Source organism: Lissotriton vulgaris, chromosome 1_1 (assembly GCF_964263255.1).
Source record: "Lissotriton vulgaris chromosome 1_1, aLisVul1.2, whole genome shotgun sequence".
NCBI classification, from domain to species: Eukaryota; Metazoa; Chordata; class Amphibia; order Caudata; family Salamandridae; genus Lissotriton; species Lissotriton vulgaris.
This window is the reverse complement of record NC_141685.1, coordinates 822,414,874-822,433,891: the sequence shown is the minus strand read 5'-3', so window position 1 is coordinate 822,433,891 and position 19,018 is coordinate 822,414,874. Positions and strand designations below refer to the sequence as shown.

Here is a 19,018-nt window from a genome sequence, read left to right as displayed (position 1 = left end):
CACATAAACGATCATTAAAAATGTTGAGTTGCAGCTTCTGTGTGTGCTGCACAAAGCAGCACACATAGAAGTTTCAAATCGCCATTAGTGATTGTTTATGTGCAAGAAGGGAACCCTTCCTGCACATGAATAATCATTCCCAGCAACGCAGACACCCTTACACTATGGTACAAGGGTACCTTCATTCGTGCTAGGCAGCTAAATTTAGCGTCTGCGCTAGGGGAAACTCAGGGGTGTGCCACATTCTTGTAAATACAGTGCAGCCCTGCGTTTTCAGAATACGGGGCATGGCATTCGCAGTTTTGGCTGAACGTCGCACTCTGTCATTCTCTTCTAAACTTTGTCTTCTACTTTCTGGTCTAATAATGTTATCATTGTGCAACAGTTTTGAAAGCTTTATGTTGCCACCGGGTCCACTGAAAGTACAGTAAAGACCAATGTCTCCGTAGTGCAACTTTTGTTTTGTAAAATTCAAGTCTCACTCATTAGGAGTGAGTATCACATCTGGGATCAAGATCTCACTCTTGGCCTTCTTAATTGCCACATTAATTTCAACTAAGTCTCGTGATTTATAATCCTTGAAAGTTTGTATCGCTGGGTGTCCCCTTTACTCACTTGTGCCTTTTCTCTTCGTTTCTTTGTAGTCCTGAGTATTCGAGGAGCCCAGGAGGAGGAGCCCACAGACCCCCAGTTGATGCGGTTGGACAACATGCTGCTGGCAGAAGGGGTAGCAGGGCCCGAGAAAGGCGGAGGCTCAGCGGCCGCCGCTGCAGCCGCCGCCGCATCTGGGGGAGCCGGCTCCGACAATTCCGTGGAGCATTCCGACTACAGGGCCAAACTTTCTCAGATACGACAAATCTACCACACAGAGCTCGAGAAATACGAACAGGTACGGACTTCCCTGGCCCCAGAAACCTCTTAGTCCTCATTCCTTATCTCACGCATCCGCCCACCACAGCAAGGGAAATTGTTTGTGTTGTCTCATTGTTTTATTTATTGCGATTTTATCAGGGTTTTAAGTGGGATTAAAAAACTGGGGGGGTCTTTCAAAGGGGTGTGGCAGTGTAATTAGGGGCGTGGCTTTAAAACACTTATGCTAAAAATCTGTGTTTAGCATAGTGTGCTGCCCGACTTGAATTTTGCTGTTTCTGCCATTGCATCCAGATATGTGATACAACAAGTAACATCGTACCTACAACAAGTAAGGACTATTGGCTTTGTCAATTGTTATTAGTTGCATAAGATAAATAAGCTGCAACTATGGCTTGTTACATATACAATTGAAAACGCTTCGAATTAAAGCCCTGGTGAACTAACAACAATGTTGCTGCTCTTGCGTTTCAGAAAGAGAAGGGAAATCCAGAAAGAAAAGGATTTCCCTTCCCCACAACCCTCACCTGGCATGACGTCATATCGTAACTTCTCTGCTAGTGAGAAGTGAGCAGTGTGGGCAGCGCACATCGAGGTGCCTGCTCTCTCGTAACGGGTCTCTATCGGGCTGTTTTGCGCTCTGGCTCTTTTTTCCGAACTGGAGTGACAGCAAACTGCTGTCACTGCAGTCCGGAAAAAAACGTACCGTCTGTGCCAGGGCTCAAAACAGAGCCCGATAGAGACCCGTTTCGAAGCCCCTTTTAAAAAACTGCCGGTGCTCAGACCCCTGGAGACCCGGCCCACTTAAAGCCCTGGATTTTATATAGCGGCAACTTTACCTGAAGGTGTCAGAGCGCTTTACAAAAGGACCAGTTACATTACATAAGGACTTCAGACTACATGAGTTACATAAAAAGATAGAAACAGAAAAACTCTAAATTCACATAAGAATGGTAAGAAGTACAAAAGTCTACTACAGATACTAGTGGTTAGAGTTGCATATATACAAGATGCAAAATCACTCAATCACTCGATGTGCAACGAACCTTGTGAGTCCAGCGGCTATTTGTCGACATCGTGAAAATGCATTTCTCCCCTCACATTAGGTCGAAAGGAAAGATGGGCCAGGCAACGCCCTCAAACTGTCCAAATCTGATTTTAAACCTAGCTGTCACTTGGTTTGTTAACATTTCACTAACTGCCTTTGAAGGTAGCAGCAACCGGGAAGCTTCAAAACAAGGTGTGATTAAAATGAACTAGCCAGCCCGCTATGAGAGCGTGACATTAAACATGTCTCCTCCAGCAAAAGGAAACTGATTTTTGCACCAGGTTATGCGAGACTGAAAATGGAGATTTGGAGTCTTGCAGTCATTGTTTTGTTGACGCCGAGCAGTGAAGAAGCTTGCTAACAGCGCCACCTAGCGGAGCGACTTTATTTCTTTACTCTTGTTTATTACCCGCAAATGAAATATTTATGTGCGCTACAATACAAATTGGAAACTGAAATAAATCAATACATTCAAACTGACCGAGAATTTTAATAATCCCGAGAATTTTAATAATCCCGATGAAACATACCCCTTGATGTAATGCAAGTTCACAATTCGAAATATGTTACACCCCATACCTGGATTTAGGAATTTGAAATGTTTAGTACTGAAACAAAAAATACCAACTCAGGCTAACATACATTATTAGACTTCTATAACCAAATCCAAGGTACAATTTGAATTAAATGGAATTGAAATAGTTAAGCACAACAAGATTTAAGGTCGATAAGGCAGCATAAACCTTTAAAACAGTGATCTACGAAGTGCGTAGCATGGATTGCATTCTGTCAGTGAACACACGCTGTCTGCAATAAAGGCTTTAGAAACCCCTCTCCTGCAGATATATGGTCTGTTCCTTGTTGGTTCAAGGCCGATTCCATAAAGGTGTCCACATTCCTCCTCTTAGACTCCCTAAAGGTAAAAACGTGTTTCTAAAGCCTACCTTGCGCTGTACTTCCGCCCTACCATTTACCTTGTAAATCAGCGATTCATTATAGCAAACTTAAAACACTTTCTTAAGATAAATAAAATGTAAACATTTTTCCTAAGTGATTTCCAGAGTTAGTTTAACAGTACTACATGAATTAAAAATGATTTATAAAACTGTATAGGATCTCCCACATAAGATAAAGTTGGCACTATTCGCGCCAACTTTTATTTAACTTATCTTATGCAAGTATTCTTAAAATTAATTGTAAATATTGCATTTTCCTCGGTGAGAGATGTGCAATAAATAGAATACGTAAAAGGATTTGTACGAGAAACAAACACATCAAGCATAGCCTTCCCCATAAGGGGTGTTAAGTTATGTCGGAGATACTTGTTCCTGTATCAGCATCAACATAACATCCAACGTGTAACTTCCTGCTGTTGTAAAGTTAACAAACATTTCTGGGCCCTCCACCAAGCAATAGATCACATTATGCGCCTGGACTTTTCACATTATTCACAGTGTATGAGATCACCTTTTGTACTTGTATTCTTTGTTGTTAATGTTAAATGTGTCTGCATACTTCGATTCCCATCCTTAAAATACTTGCAAATCTGCCCACATTTCCATTGAATTCGTAATCAGGTGACACCTCCTCTTTTAATAATGAATGCACCATACTGACTTTAGCCAAGTCATGTTTTTTTAATAAAAAAAAAAGATAAGGAGCCTTACATAGTGGTGCTTACTTTGAGCCGGTGGTTTCCAGTGCTTGCCACAGGCACTTTATTGTCAGCACTTATGACAGTCTGCCACAGGGTTACGCTGTCTGTCTGATTTAGAGCTTTATTTACGCAATATACCTATTAATACTTGCCACCAAAGCCATTCTTCTAGCTTTGTGGGCCTAGATTAGTCTGATGGTAAGTGGCTACGTTTGGTGGCACTAGGAGGGGCAATGGCTGGTGCAAGCTGTAATATCCTCCAAGGGGGGGTTTCTCTGGCACTTATATATTTTTTTACAAATTAAGAACTGTTGCATAGTATTTCTATTTTATGTTGGTAATACCTAGCTCGAATCATTGCTGGATTGGGCATTTCTTTAAACTACACTAACTATTTTTTTCCAGATGGACATCTCAGCTACCTCTCATGTTTTACTTGTGACAACATTTCAAAGCTATAGTACAGGAGGCTAACTTATTTTGCATAATATATGTGAATTAATGTTTTAGTAGAGGTTTTGCCAGTTTTTAGTTCAACCGGCCCCTTAGCATGTGCATTCCTGGATAAACTGATTGCGAAGTTCACCCTTAGATATTTATAATTATTTACAACCTTATTTTTTTTCCTCATTTAGTCTCCATTCATTATTCCTTGGACTCTTTCTCTCCTTAAATGCTATTACTTTTGTAGTTTAAGAGTACATTTTTAGGCGATTTCTTGGCACTAAGGATACCACACTCAATGACCTTGAAGACCTGTTGAGGGTTAGGCTAAAATTACAGTACCTTCCACGTACCTTCTGGCCCAGCCTTGGTGGGAACATCTTACTGTTCCAAGCCATTATGTTTCATCTGCGGTGTAGCGCAAAAATAAGCAGCGTCCACGTACATTCCTGATGGAGCTAATTTGAAGCTGCGATTTTGGCTGGTTGGGCCCCATTTTCTACAACCTAAATTTTAGTTTCTGGGATCAATGTAGATTGATGCATAGGAACCTGATGAGGGCGAAACTGCAATGGGGTCACCAAGGAACACGCCCCAGTGGCTTCTCCAGTGACATAAAGGAATGACCACCTGGTGCATGGAATCCCCATTGTGTGAGCTGTTAAATATGTCTTTGCAGGAAGCATCATTTTAAAAAAAATTGTTTTTTTTTAGTTTCACATAGCTTGAACTCGACCCGAAGGAGTCGGAGCGCTTTACATGAGCACCAGTTGAGTTACAGACAAACATATTCATTTTGTTAGGCATGGGAAGATTAAGTGATTTGCCCAGAATCACAGGATGTTGAGCGTCCCTGCCGAGACTTAAACCCAGTTCACCAGCTTTGAGGTTGACCGCTCTAGCCATTAGACCACATTCAAATAGGATACTGTCCCTATGCATAACACGTAATCACAATCCTATAGCGTACTTTCAAGGGGAAGTGCAAGATCCTAATTAAGAGACCGCTCTTAGGGACTAGTCACCTAGTCAGGAGTACAGGTGAAATGCTTTTGCCCTCTCCACTATGAAGGTGGTGATACCAACAGCCGTCTCCATATAGGCTGGTAAAGGATTTGTGCTCAGCTTCCATTATTTGTGAGGTAATTGTTTTCTTCACGCCCAATACAGCTGAGTCTTGTAAACTGTTGATGAGACTTCAAAACATTCTGATGCACATCTAGTTGGCTTGCAGATAAATAAATCATTAGTGGACCAGGGTTTAAATAGTATTAATGCACTTGGGGAAGTGGCATGAGGCCCAGGAGGTCGGTCGCATGGCTCCACTGCACCCCAATTAATGTTGTCTTTTACTACCTGGCCTGGGTGCAGGGAATCCTTTTTCCATTCTTAATTTAGAGGTCATAGTACAAGTGCTGTTCCATTGTTGGAAGAAACATGCACCATGTTGAGACTGGAATGTTCTCTGCATGATATACGGTCGTGTTCTCGACCCTGCATACCGACACTGCACATACCTGTGATCCTAATTTTTGGTTACGCCACATACTGATCCCATGTGTGCCTGCTGACCTAGGCTCGATCTTTGACGATGATAGCTTCTGATCCTTGAACCGGGACGCGTGCACGAAGTGCCCACTCCTATTGACAGTGGACTACCAACTCTGTTACGAGTTTCATTTAGAGTCCAATGGTGGCAACAGACTTTAGTTGGTGAATTTTAGTGACATCCATTTTTACCTGTGAGACATAAATGCATGCTCACAGGCCCGTTTATATTTAGTTTGTTTTTTCTACAATACAATCTGAACCCTGAACGCCGACATCCAGTACGTTGCACCGGTGCGTGAGTGCTTGGATTGCTACTGTGCCATGCACAAGTGATACAGGCCTGCAGGTTCCATTTTGGAAGTCCACAGCCTGGACCAGACTGTAAATTGGAGGAGAAGTTTGCTTTCCCCAGACAACATATGTATTACTGGCATCTCCTAGGTGGAAGGGGTGAACACCAGACGCTATAGTGAGGAGAGAGGAGTCCGGCTTCCTTTAGGGGTTCCAGGGCCCTTCCTGATACATTGGGCTGTAAATTACTCTGACCGCAGCTGCCATTAGGCTGTTGGTAAGGGGTGCAGGGTAAGGCTTGCAGCATCTGTTGTTAGGGAAAGGAGTGTTCTGAAGGGGCATAGACTCTTGTCTCGCTTCCCGATCTCTGTGAGGGGGTTGTAAATAGCTGGGTGCGTCCGCTCACACCTCTTGGCATTACTGTGGTAGGCACTCTGCCTGGAAACTGTCCTTCTGGGCTGTGCAGTATTGCAGAAAAAGGCCCAGTTCTTGAAGGTGGCCCATCCTTCTACCGAGGGTGTACTGTTCTGAGTACTCGGGGACTACTAAGCAGCACTGACAGCAAAGTCTGATCTGAAGGAGAAGGGAACACTGGACTGCCCTGGGTAACAAAAGTCCTGCCTGTGAGGAAGGGAAGGACGTGCCAACCCTGCAGGACGATCTGATCTTATAATGGACTGGCATTGAACCTGGAGAAGGGTCCTTCCAACAGAGACTCACTAAAAGTGACGAAGGAATAACGGTAGTGCAGGACTAGAAAAAGTACAATCTTCATTACTTATCCCCATTGTAGATACCAAGGCACCTAGAGCTGTGTGCCCGATAGGTAGGTTCAACCAAAGCTTGAATATGCACCTGCTGATGGCCGATGTGCCCCACAAGTAGACTTCATGACCGCATCACTTCCCAAGTGTGTTATTAGGTCAGGACTAGTCCAGAAGACCAATTGACCACAGGGATGCCACGGAGGTGCCTCATGATCAATCAAGGATCCTCATGCCAAAAAACCATCATCACCTGCAAGCGTGTGGCCGTTGTGTTCAAGAAGATGTGCCGTGCCAGGTGCTGACCGGAGTGTCACAGTGAGCAGTTTTGTGAGTCCAGTACTCACCGGAGTGTCACAGAGAGCCACACCGTAAGTGAAGTAACCTCTGGATCACAGGTATGTGCTTTAATCTACAGCCTGCTAGCCACAAGAGGGCCACGACAAAAGCTTCTTGGAAAATTGGTGCATGGCAAATGGAAGCTCGCTGAGGCCGGAGAGATCCTACTGTTGCAGGGATGAACACAGCCTGGCACTGCTCCTCTGAGCTGGGTGGGAGACTGAGAGACACAGTGCTAAGACCAAACAGGGGGTGTGAGGGAGCATGAGCTGCACCTAAAGTCCTTACCTCGGAATCTAAACCTGAGGGGAAGGGGAACCCATAGAAGGGGGAACAAACGAAGGGACAGGTGGATGGGTAATTGGATTAGTCAGCAGAGGCCCCTGAAAGCACAAAGACACTCCCCTGTGAGTTGGGTATTCATGATTCATGCCTTTTTGAATGTGTAGTGGAGTTCTGTGTTTTCTGTGTGATAAAGTACTTGTCTTTTGAACAAAGAGAGGCACTGGGTTGGATATTGATCCTATTTTGCTGGTGGGGCGGTGGTGTTGATTCCTGGGCATCCCCACTCTAACCTCCCTGAGAAGCCTGTGACTGCTCGCCCTCACTTCCCTCCAGAGCCAAGTGCGAAACATATTGTACTTTGCCCAATTTGTAGAGCCATAGTAAGCCAGGCCCCGGGAAGCAGTGGCAAACGACCTTAACCCCCAGTTGTGGTCCCGTAGCCCCTGCCAGCCCCATGGCAACTCGAACAGGGCCTGACATACCACACGGCCAGCTTCACTGCCTCTTAGTGGGAAGGGAAGCCTAGTCTGATAAAGGAAGGCTTATTGTTTTAGAAGTTGGGTGCTTGCTCATTATTATTAGGTAAGTTATTTCAAAGTAGTGAGAGGCGAAGTCTAGTCTTGTAACAGTCTTTGGTATCTAATCTGCCCCAGCCCAGTAACAACAATATATATCTGTGTCCCACAATGTCTTGTAGTGCAGGTTACCAGGTAGATCTGGAAAGGCACCTAAGCACCAGAGATCTTGACTGGGTTTACTTCAAGGAGTAAGGCTACAGTTAATCTGATGTTGACTTAACCCCTTCAGCGCGGCGCGAATTTTCGCGCTGTGCTGAAGGTTCTAATGAGCCTATCGGCTCATGACGGAACGGTTCAGTCATGAGCACAGCTCCACCGACGCTCATGACGGAACCGTTTCGTCATGAGCATGGAAGGGGTTAAAAGCTGGAACTGTTTTAAGGTCTCAAACATGATATGGACCAACTTGGCAACTACAAAGTTTGTTTATAAACTCTCCTAGTCTATTCTCTTAAGTGGGTGGAGGAGTGGTTGAGCTTGTTGGGGGTTATTGTGTGTGTGTGTGTTTGTGTACACGTGTCTGCACATCAGCTTTTAGGTACACTGGTTTTTGTTACACTGATTTAACTAACTGTTGTTATAGGCTTCTGCAAAACTTGCTACAGGGATCTTCAAACCGGTCCTCCCTTTTTAGCTCGAGCCTAGGCCGCGCACATGCGCTGTCTGGAAGACCTGTTGTTATCTCCTCTATCAGCTTTTGGCATGCCCATGAATTGCAATTAGTTTGTTGTTGTGCCAGTTAGAAATATGGGTTTTTATCGGTGCATTGGGTCTGATTCTGCCGCCTTTGCATGCTTGGGTCACGCCCAGGCGATTTCACGCATTGTCTGCTTGCGTTGGCCATCCCAATACGTCCACGGTTCCTACTGGTCATCCTGTTCTGCCATTTTATTTTGTAGGCTATCAACATCATTTTAGGCTTTCAGGCCATTTCACAGAGTAATGCTAGGTTCGGCACCTGCAAAGTGGCAATTTCTGTCCTGTAGCTGTCGAGCTATGCCAATAGCTCTAACTCAATGCAAGATCTATTGCATTTCTAATGCTTGTTTTCCAATCCTATTGCAAGTGCAATTTCTGAGAGTCTCTGAGAACAACATTGTCACTGTAGCATATGTGGTATTTAAGTATACTCAATTATTATTCAAGCGCAGATGGGTTATTAGCCTTTAACCCACTTCAACTACTAATCCAGAGTGTGTATATTGCATTTAATTTGCAGAGGTTCCATTAGAGCATGCAAAGAAACCGTTAGTTAAGTGATTGGTTGTGGAGTAAAGTGCCAGGGGGAGCAAATCCTCTTTGCTTTTAGATGCGAGGTTAATGTAATCTATGCTGTGAATTCAGACTGCCTATATATTCAGTAGCAGAACATCTGCACAGCTCTATTATCCTGTTCTTATTGGTTCAAGTTGTGCATAATGTAAATGGCACTTACTGCAAAGCCAATAACTGCACCAAGCTGCAGGTCGTCACCCTGTTTCCTCCATTTATGCAGGGCATGTCCTGTGCCGTTGTCTGTGAACAGCCAGTGTTACATATCTGCTCAGTGCTTAATTTGTAAAACAAAAAAATGCCAGGGGCCTCAACAGGAGGCAACACCAGCTTGCCACCCCTACTACCCTTCCCAGCGCTATCAATGACAGCACCAACATAACTACTAACCATAACACTGCTACAAGTGTGACAATTCAGACTATTCCATACCCCCAATGCTATAAGAATGGCTTGGGTGGCAGGTATTAGTCATTTTTACGTTATATTGAATGAATAAACAACTGCTTTTGCACTGATCTCTAAATGAGATATACAGCGCCACTATGTGGCCATGCCGCCATGTGACTGTCAGCACTGCATGTTTTCCCTCGCCTTCTCCATTCAGAGCAATGAATTGAATGGAAGGGTTCAAAATAAAATAAGTGAAGAAGAACACTCTAATCTTACAGGAAACCCCAATAGGACCACATCTAGATGCACACTCTCATCTCACAAAGAATTCACATTCAACAACATCAACTGTCGCTCCCTTAACAAAACACCAAGCCCATATTTTTGATCTCCAGACAGATAATCAACCAGATGCTGTCTTTTTAACTGAAACCTGGTTACAGGAAAGTTCGGTCCCTGATGTGGCGGCGGCCCTTCTGCCTAACTACTCCATTATCAGGAAAGACAGGAGGAGAAAACCTGGGGGCGGCTTGGCGATTATCTATAAAATTTAATTTGAATGTAAAACAGAAGATTTCACAGCCACTGACTGTGAAGCCTTATGATTTAAAATTGCGCTTATGCCTAAATTCAAATTTTCAGGAATACTGTTGTATCACCCTCCTGGCCCAGCTGGGCCACGGGTGTTTTCTTTCACTAATCTAGCAGCCCCTCATATCTTGAAGGCTGCGAATTTTAGTATACAGGGAGATTTGAACCTCTATTTAGAGGATGCTAAATGTACTAAAAGTTCATCACTTATGGTTGACTTAGAAGCCATGAATGTACGATTATGTAATTCAGGTCCTACTCACGTAGACGGTCACCTGCTAGATCCTATTTTTTTTAAACCTGCTTGACCGTAGCTGTGCCCCTGCCCTTCCTTTGTTTTGGTCGGATCATTTTGTTGTAGCTGTTACGCTGAAAGTAATGTCCTCCCCTCCGTCTATCTGTCTGGCGCCTGAACAGAAGATGGGCTAAGCTCAATGTCCAGACTTTCAACAAACTTTTAGTTGTCAGTAGACCGGCTTATAAACAAATTTCTATCAAAGATCATAGTTGTATCCATAATTGGATTCTACAAGCAGTAGAAACATGCCTTCCTTTGTCTACTAAACATTCTAATAGACATCTGCCACCAGCCCCTGGGTTCACTGATAGGCTTAAAAGTGAAAGGTCTAAGTGTAAAATGCTAGAAAGGCGCTGGAGGAAACCTTACAATGAATATTCCAAAGTAGCATACAAAAAGCCATAAGCGAGTAAAGTGGCCCGCGCTGAGTTTTTTTCACACAAAATCCTCCAAGCACAAAACTGTTCTAAAATGCTATTCAAAGTGGTAAAAGAGCTATCCGGCTTGGAGACCCAGACAACTTCCTTTGCTCTTACCTGTAGTCAATGTGAAGAACTTGCTCTCTATTTCACGGATAAAGTTGAAAAGATACATTCTGCGCTGCTAAGCAAAAACTCTCTAGGTACTCTATCAGAGACTAAGATTACTTCCAATGCCTTTCATGACCCTATGATGATAGATCTTACCAACAACATTAAATCCTCCTGCAAATTGGAAACATGGACCCCCTTGGAACCTAGCTCCTTTAATCACCTTTTGGCAAACCTTAAATCTGGCTCCCTCCGTGACGTACTTCCTTCTCATGTGCTTAAACAGCTTGATACTTCCATACGTTTGATAATAATGGAACTTTTAAACGCATCTCTAAAGGAGGGCATAGATCAGCTGGAATGGAAACATGCTATGGTGCTCCCTCTTTCAAAGAAAGCCAATTCTGACCCTGCCACTCCGTCTAACTTTCGTCCCATCTCGTTGCTCCCTATCTTTTAAAAAGTCCTGGAGAAAGCATGTTAATGGTCAGTTGACCTCTTTTATTGTATCTCAGAACTTTCTTTATACTTCACAATCAGGGTTTAAAGCTGGTTTCTCCACTGAATCCTCTCTCCTAGGCATTACTGAAATGTTAAGGCACCGGTTAGATGACGGTGAAACGGCGGCACTCATTCTGCTGAATCTCAGCGCTGCTTTCGACACAGTGTCTCACCACATTTTGGTGAGAGCCTTGCCGTCATTGGGCTTGGCGGGACTGGCCCTGGATTGGCTCTGTTCTTTTTTAAAAGACCAACCTTTCCGGGTCTTCTCTGCGTCTCAAGCTCTTACTGCTATCCGTCCTCATATGCTGAGCCCACTACTAATTAATGTGTATGTCCGTCCATTAGCGGAGGCTGCTGAAGAGGCTGGTTTGTCTCTTTTTTTCCTATGCCGGCGATACCCAGATTGTATTCCATTTCTTCTTCTGAGGGTTCTGAATCTCCATCCTTCAGATAGGATTGAGTAAAGTTGTGTCCTGGTTGCAAAACAACCTGCTCAAATTAAACGGGAAGAAGACTGAAGTCATGCTCTTAGGTAAAAAAACAGGACCTTTGGGGACCTCAACAATGGCCCTCTGAAATGAGAGCTTTACCCATGCCAATGCATCATGTTCATAATTTGGGGTTTATCGTAGGCGAACATCTGTTGAAGAAACAGCAAGTCGTCAAGGTGTCCTCTACCTGTTCTACTGTTCTAAAATGGCGAAAGAAGATTTTATGGAGGATTCCCCTCTCAGCACAGAGAACAGTAGTCCACGCCCTATTTACTTCTAGACTGGACTACGGCAATGTCCTTTATCTAGGTTCCAACAAAGCCTGATCCAGAGACTTCAATTAGTGCAAAATGCAGCTGCTAGACTGCTTTGTCGTGTGCCTAAGTTTTCCTCTGTCTCTGACTTTCTTCGTGACCCACACTGACTGACGGTGGAGAAACGGGTCAAATTTAAAGCCATGTGCTATATGTTTAAATTTAAAACAGGAGTGGCCCGCAATATCGTGAAGACCTGGTTCAGCGTTATCAGCCCTCGCGTCCTCTGCGCTCCGCCCAGCAGACTAGGCTTGTTGTCCCAATAGTCAGACATATTTGTATGGGTGGTTGGTCTTTCTCCTATTTAGGGCCGATCCTATGGAATTCTCTACTGGTTCCCTTCCGAGAGGAAACCGTGTTTGGTGCCTTCCGTAAGGGTTTAAAGACTTGTTTTTTTCAACCTCTAATACTTTCCCTTTCACTCACTACCTTTCCTTCACTACCAGCCTGGCGCCATGAAACCCTCCGCGGTAGCTGTGCGCACTACAAATTAATTTTAATAATAATAATAATAATGTGGCAGACTGTCAAAAGCCCTGGTGCTGACAATTAAGTGCCGGTGCCAAGACACTTCAATGCTTCTGTTCTTTGATGTCTTGTGCTCGGCACCGGCACTTAATTGGCAGCACAAGAACTTATGTCAGTCTGCCACATGGTGGGTTTTTTGATTTAGAGTGAGTATAACAGCAGTTGTTTAATAATTCAATGTACGTTAAAAATGACTATTACCTGCTGCCCATGCTAATCTTTTAGCTTTGGGGGCCTGGAATAGGCTAAATTGTTACATTTGTGGGAGTGTGATGGTTAGAAGCTGGTTTGGTGATGTAATGGAAAGCACTAGCAGGGGCAATGGGTGGGGTAGGCTGCAGTGGCCTCCAGATGAGGGCCCTGGCACTTATGTTTTTCAAATTAAGCACTGCTGCCGAACATGACAAGTCTGCTCAGCCTTCCCCATTATACTCCTGGTTAGCAGAGGCTGTATCTGAGGGGGTTCTTGAGCACAGCTGAACACAATTTTTGAACTTCTGCTTGATCTGTTTACTATACGTACCTGAGGAGACGCAAAGCTACCAGACTTCACTTCTATGCATTTCGTGAACTGTGAGGATACCAAGAAATTTGAGAGTTGTTTTTTTCTTCTCTTTTTTAACATAAAGGCAAAAGCGGGTGTATGTATTTGTGTAGTGTGAATTGACTCAAAAGGTAGATAAGGGATGTACAGGGTTCAAGGCACAAAAACAATCAATAAATTACGGAAGCAGTGGCTGGATTCTTGGACAAGAAGTGGATAGTTGCTGTATCATGGAGTAGAGCTCTTTAAAGAGGCGCGCCTTCAGCACTTTACTAAATTAGAGCAAGATTGGGGCAGTTCTAATGGAAACAGGAGTCTTGGTCCAGATCCTGAGTGATTACATGTTGCCTTATTTTCTCTGCCTGATAATGTCCGAGCTGCCGGTGTGACGAGAGCCACAGTGTGTGGTGAGCTTGTCAGAAAGATTTGTGGGGGTGATAGTTGTGATGGGTTTGTAAATGACAGAAATGGGATTGATGAGGGCCGGGAAAACTTTTGGAAAACCCATTTGTAGGGGGGGATGCAAAAAGAAACTTCTAGTAGAAAAACTGCCCCACTAGACAGTGTGTTGCTGAGTTCAAATTTTTATTTCTCATTGCGCATCATTATGATGTCGGTCGCGGTCCAACCAACATCTAGTGCTGCGTTCCGACTGCCACATTGTTGCGTGGCGGTCGGATGCAGCATGCAGAGGGACCGACCAGCAATTCTGACAAGCCTGTCTGACCGTTGGTCAGAAAGTAATCTCCTACAATGAGGCGGTGCCTGCTCAGGCACTGCCGGAGGGATTACGATTTCCCTTTGAGGCAGCCTTTTAATGACGGTCAGACTGCGTTTGGATTGATGTCAGAAATGGACTGTGGGGGCCCCCAAACAGGGCCCCCATTTCTCCGTGGCCCCTGCTATGAGGACTGGGGGACAACTGTGGTGCCACTCCCAAACATCCATGCCCCGCGTACCAGGCACCACATGGTGCCTGGCACATGGGGCATGGATGTTTGTAAACATCCATTTTCCCAATGCAACTTGCGCTGCAGCCCTTTTCCTCATGGACTGTTGCATCCAAATTTGTCGGATTGAACCGCCGACTACTAGTCACTCGGTTTCCATTCCAACACAATGCCATTTGGATGCTCATCCAACCCGCATCATAATTAGGTCATTTGTTTTTCTCTTTAGGCACACTTGTTTTTGACAAGTATTTTTCCTGCTGGTTCAGTGTTTCCGGGGACCCCTTATTAAGTTCCCTGGCACAGTGGTTATGGTGGTTACATTTGTTTCTTCAGGAGCACTGTTCCGATGTGTTTTATTTCTGTAGGGCACAATAATACTGTTATCTGGACATTTTCATGCCCAAGTAATTCTAAAGGACAGTGCTAGAGCCTCAACATTCGATACAATTGGTTCTGGTAAGCTGGGATTCAAATTGAGCCATTCATCCAAACCACACTTCTATCACCCTCTGCACCCCAAGTTGGATCCGCCCACTCTGCTCATCATTGTTCAGCCATCATTTTTATCAACATCCCTAATGCTTCCACAGCTATTAAGCTGAAACTGATTTTGTAAAGACACATCATTGGTGTCAAACTGAAAAGGCTGCAAGTGCCACTCGCCTTAACTCAAACGTCGTAAAGTTGAGGGCTGACAGCACATCTCATATCACAGTAATTACGACAGACAGTATTTCATGCACCACACATGGTCATGTGCATTACAGCTCCTCGCACGGTATTTCCAATGCCCGTGTTTAGGTCTCGCCTCGCGATGCAGCGCATAGCGCTGTTTGCGAATCGAGTCTTATTGTCGCTGTGTAGGCTGCGAAGTGGGACAGTAATTGTGCACAAGCTTAAAAATCCATTGCAGACAATGGGTGTGAACACACGCTTTAGCTGACATGGGCGGTGAAAGCGCTCGTCTGTTCTCGCGCTCTCCCACGCTTTCACTTTTGCGAGGGAGTGCGCGAGCTGCAGACTGCGCCGGTATTGTTGAGGTTAGTTAGCTCACTGTTTGCTACTTAACTCGCTGTTTTTTCTCTGCACGTTTTCACGGTGCCTTCATGCCTACACAGGCAGCACATGGCAGCAACATTCTTTTTTCAGTCGCAGCCTCGCACCTTGCTCCTCGCGCGTCAATGTTTATTGTGCAGCAGAAAAAAGACGGAAGCAGCAGAGTTCACGGACCTCTGACGGGCTTCTTTAAAAACGGCACCGTGCCCGCTCACCGCTCCCGCTTCCCCAGCGCCACACGTCTTATCGGCTTCACCAGTCTGCTAGGTAGCCTTGCACTGTATATCTGTGCATACCCGGCTCTGATACCTGAAACCCTGAACCCCCCACCGCGCACACACGCACAGACACACGCGCTAGGCTTTGCGTCCATAGTTTCAATCACTTTACTCCCTCCACCCACTCGGCTTTGCTGTTCCAGACTCTTACCTTCCTTGCACCCAAGGCATTGCCGCTGCGTCCAATCATAACATGTTTCCTTTCTCTGGACACCTGGCTCCTAGCCCACCCACCCTAACAGTACACTACCCTCTCTACTCTACCCATCCCAACCATGTTCTGTCGACTGTGCCAGTACTTTTTTTTGTTAGGTCTGGTTTATTTAAGCAGCCGCCTCAGATGAGATAATGGCAGACATGCTTTTCTTTTGTTTATTGTTTTTAATCGTTGACAGTAGGTCAGGCTTGCTTTCACTTTAATAATAGCGTGCACACCATGCTAAATATGTAAAGTGGTGGCCGCACTTTTGTTTTCTTATGCGCACATCACCAAAAAGAACTTACAAACATTGATTTCATACTTTTTACCGTACTTTCACTTTCTTTGTATCGGACGCGCTGTGTGCCTTCCATCACTGCTGCATCCCCGAACTCACATGACACCCCCTGACCCGCCCCCACTACACTGCTGCAGAAGCCAGAAGTAGAGGTGCCCACAGTAAGGTATAAGGAAGCAATGTCTTGGTTGTGGCAAAACGAGGTCACTGTAGAGAGGCTGTATAACTACAACTAGGGACAGATTTGTTTTTTGTTCATTGGGTCTGTATACGCGGAGTCAATGTGTGAGTTTGCGATTCGCTGTGAGAACCAGCATAGTCGTTCACTGCGTGATAGTTTTAGAGACAGTTGTGCCACTGGTCAGGAGTTTGTAGTACTTCCCAGTCTTCCAAAGGAGCGCCAAGAGGTAATCAAAAGCTCTGCAGCGATGCTGCTTCACTAGATGTCGACTCTGCCCGAAAAAGAGTTTGTAGTATCATCCGTTTCCAACACCACCTTGAGAGCATCTAAAGCAGCATCGATTTATTTCTACCCACCCCGCGTACTGTAGTTCAGCACACAGACTGCACCCACCACAAAAGATATGCCTGACATGCAGAACTGCACCTACAAGCCTCCAGTAGCGATTTATTGTTTTTTTCCCAACAGTACAATAAATTTGTACTTTCACTTTTTTTTCAACTTTATGTGCGCAGCTACCATTTTGCAAATGAATCTGTCTGGTTGAAACGCAACTGATGCTCATATAAAGCGCTCCGATACCTTCGGGTCTAGTTCGTACTATATAAAACTTCATAAACAAAACAAGCATTTGGAATGTAAAAGGTCTCGCATTACCAAGAGTTTAACCTATTGGCTTTGTAAATGACAATGCCTTAGACTTAGGCTCTAAAAACCAAAACATAAATAAAAGGCATTATCATTTACAATGCCAATAGCTCAAACTCATGTAACTGCAAGACTTATTGCATTGCAAATGCTTGTTATTTGCTGTCATGGTATTTTGGTTGTTTGCCCCTGCATATTATTTCAAAATGATTTTTTTATTATGCCACTGTCTTTTCAGGGGTAATTCTTCTGAACACAGTAACTCAGACAATTCCATTTCCCGTCATGGCTTAATGCTTCAGTTTGGTGTTTTTTTCTTCTAGAAACCATGTTTCTGCTCAATTTATGCTTTTAAAATAAATGGGTAAGTTATTTACCATCCATTTTCATTAAACTTATTCCCCATTTCTCGTCCCAGTACTTACTTCATGAGGAGAAGGTCCACCCCCCTCAGCCTGACATCCCTTGAAAAGCTCCCTGATTGTTTCAAAATAAAAGTCCTTCCTACTTCCTCCTCCAGCAATGTCTCTGCCTTAAAGTGCACAACCCTCCAAGGAATTTCCTGTATAATATCAAGCATGGCCACCAGGATCTGAGAAGGTAAGTTCTGGGACGAGGAAGGAAGAACCAGAGTAATGAAGATTACTGGTAAGTAATGAATGAATAAAGTATGAATAAATAGGATATTTCTAAAGCGCAGGCGGTTACCCAAAAGAGGATGTTTGGTTCTCTGATCATCGCACAAACAAAATGGAAAGTGAACATTCAAGTGAAAAAATGGTAGGCTGTGAATTTAGCAGGTAAAGAGCTCCAAGTTTTAGCAATGAGATAGCTGAAAGAGCAGCCACCGACCTTTGTTGTGAAGCCTGGGAGCCAAGAGAAGGTTTGCTGAGGAAGAGCAGGGGAAATGTATTAATACATACAGTTTAAAATGCTTCTGACTATAGATGGGTCCAAGATTCTTCGCAGACCAATGACAATCACATAACACCTTTAACAAGCCAGTGGGCGATTGTCCTGGGTGCAACATTTTTAGGGGCACAACATTTTAAAAGAAAAACCTTCATACTGGTAGCTTTCTCTGACTTTGACACTTCATTGAGGATTCACTAACGGTCATAGGTAAGGGGGTGCAATGCTTGCCTTGCCCCGGATGCTGGCAACCCACGCAGATATCTAAAATGCTGCAAAACATGAATACATTTTTTTAGCCCTCAGGCAAGACACCCAGCATTTTGTGCAACTTGGAGGCATAACACTTGTTTTTTGGGAGACCTAATAGAATTGATTTGCAGTAATCAAATCTTGAGATTTTTGTTGCTTGGAGAACTGTTTTTCTTAGATCACAAGGGAAGTATGGAAGAGTTTTCTGTAGGGTTTTTAGCATGTAGCCTCAAGGAGTTGGAATTCACCCACTTGGCAAAAGGGGTTATCGAGTTTTTAAAGCTATTTTTAAGGTAGTCACCTCGCTGTCTAGTCTGAGAATGACTTGGGAGTCATGGGCATTAGAAAGAAAGGTGAAGGCGAAAGATTGAATGATATTGATGGCAGCAAAAATGTAGATTAAAAGGTGCTGAGGCTTACCATACGGATGAGCGTGAAGCGGAGATCTGAAAGGAGGCAGAACTCTTAGCTAGAAAAGAGGTGAACCATTTCAGGACACAGCCTCACACAAGAAGAATATTACGGAAGAATGTGTCAAAGACCGCTTATGTGACCTAACCATTGCCTCCTAAGCCTTCCTCATCCCGTTCCTCACTTTTTGGGGTTATACTAAAGGGACAATGTGCGAATGGAGGGCATATTAAGCCAACCAAATTCAGGCCGAAGTATTGGTCCTTACAGCGGACCCAGCACTCGCTGTCATGTGTGTTCATATAAATTGATGGTACCCCATTTGGTTCCGTATGAGCAGCGGGAATATTTTTCACTCAGTGGGCTATCAAAGCCGCCATCTTTGATGTCAATCACGGAAATCTTACTTAGCACGATTTAATTTCCTTGTGCTCCATGGTTTATGTACATTACTTATCTGCAATCAAACTGGCCTTTCTGATGCCCGAGTCAGTCTATTTTTCTGTTACCCAAGTAGGTAGTTTCGCAGCATTTCCTG

General features: G+C 44.3%; 1 protein-coding gene across 4 annotated transcripts in view; it reads left to right on the top strand.

The window, feature by feature from the left end:
* The window catches only part of PBX1 (PBX homeobox 1), a 426,141-nt gene that overhangs the window by 262,048 nt on the left and 145,075 nt on the right, over positions 1-19,018 (top strand). For all 4 annotated transcript variants that reach the window (XM_086957251.1, XM_086957235.1, XM_086957243.1 and 1 more), the window contains exon 3: positions 645-889. In XM_086957251.1, the coding sequence (XP_086813377.1) occupies positions 645-889 (245 nt within the window). The remainder of the gene's footprint in view (positions 1-644; positions 890-19,018) is intronic.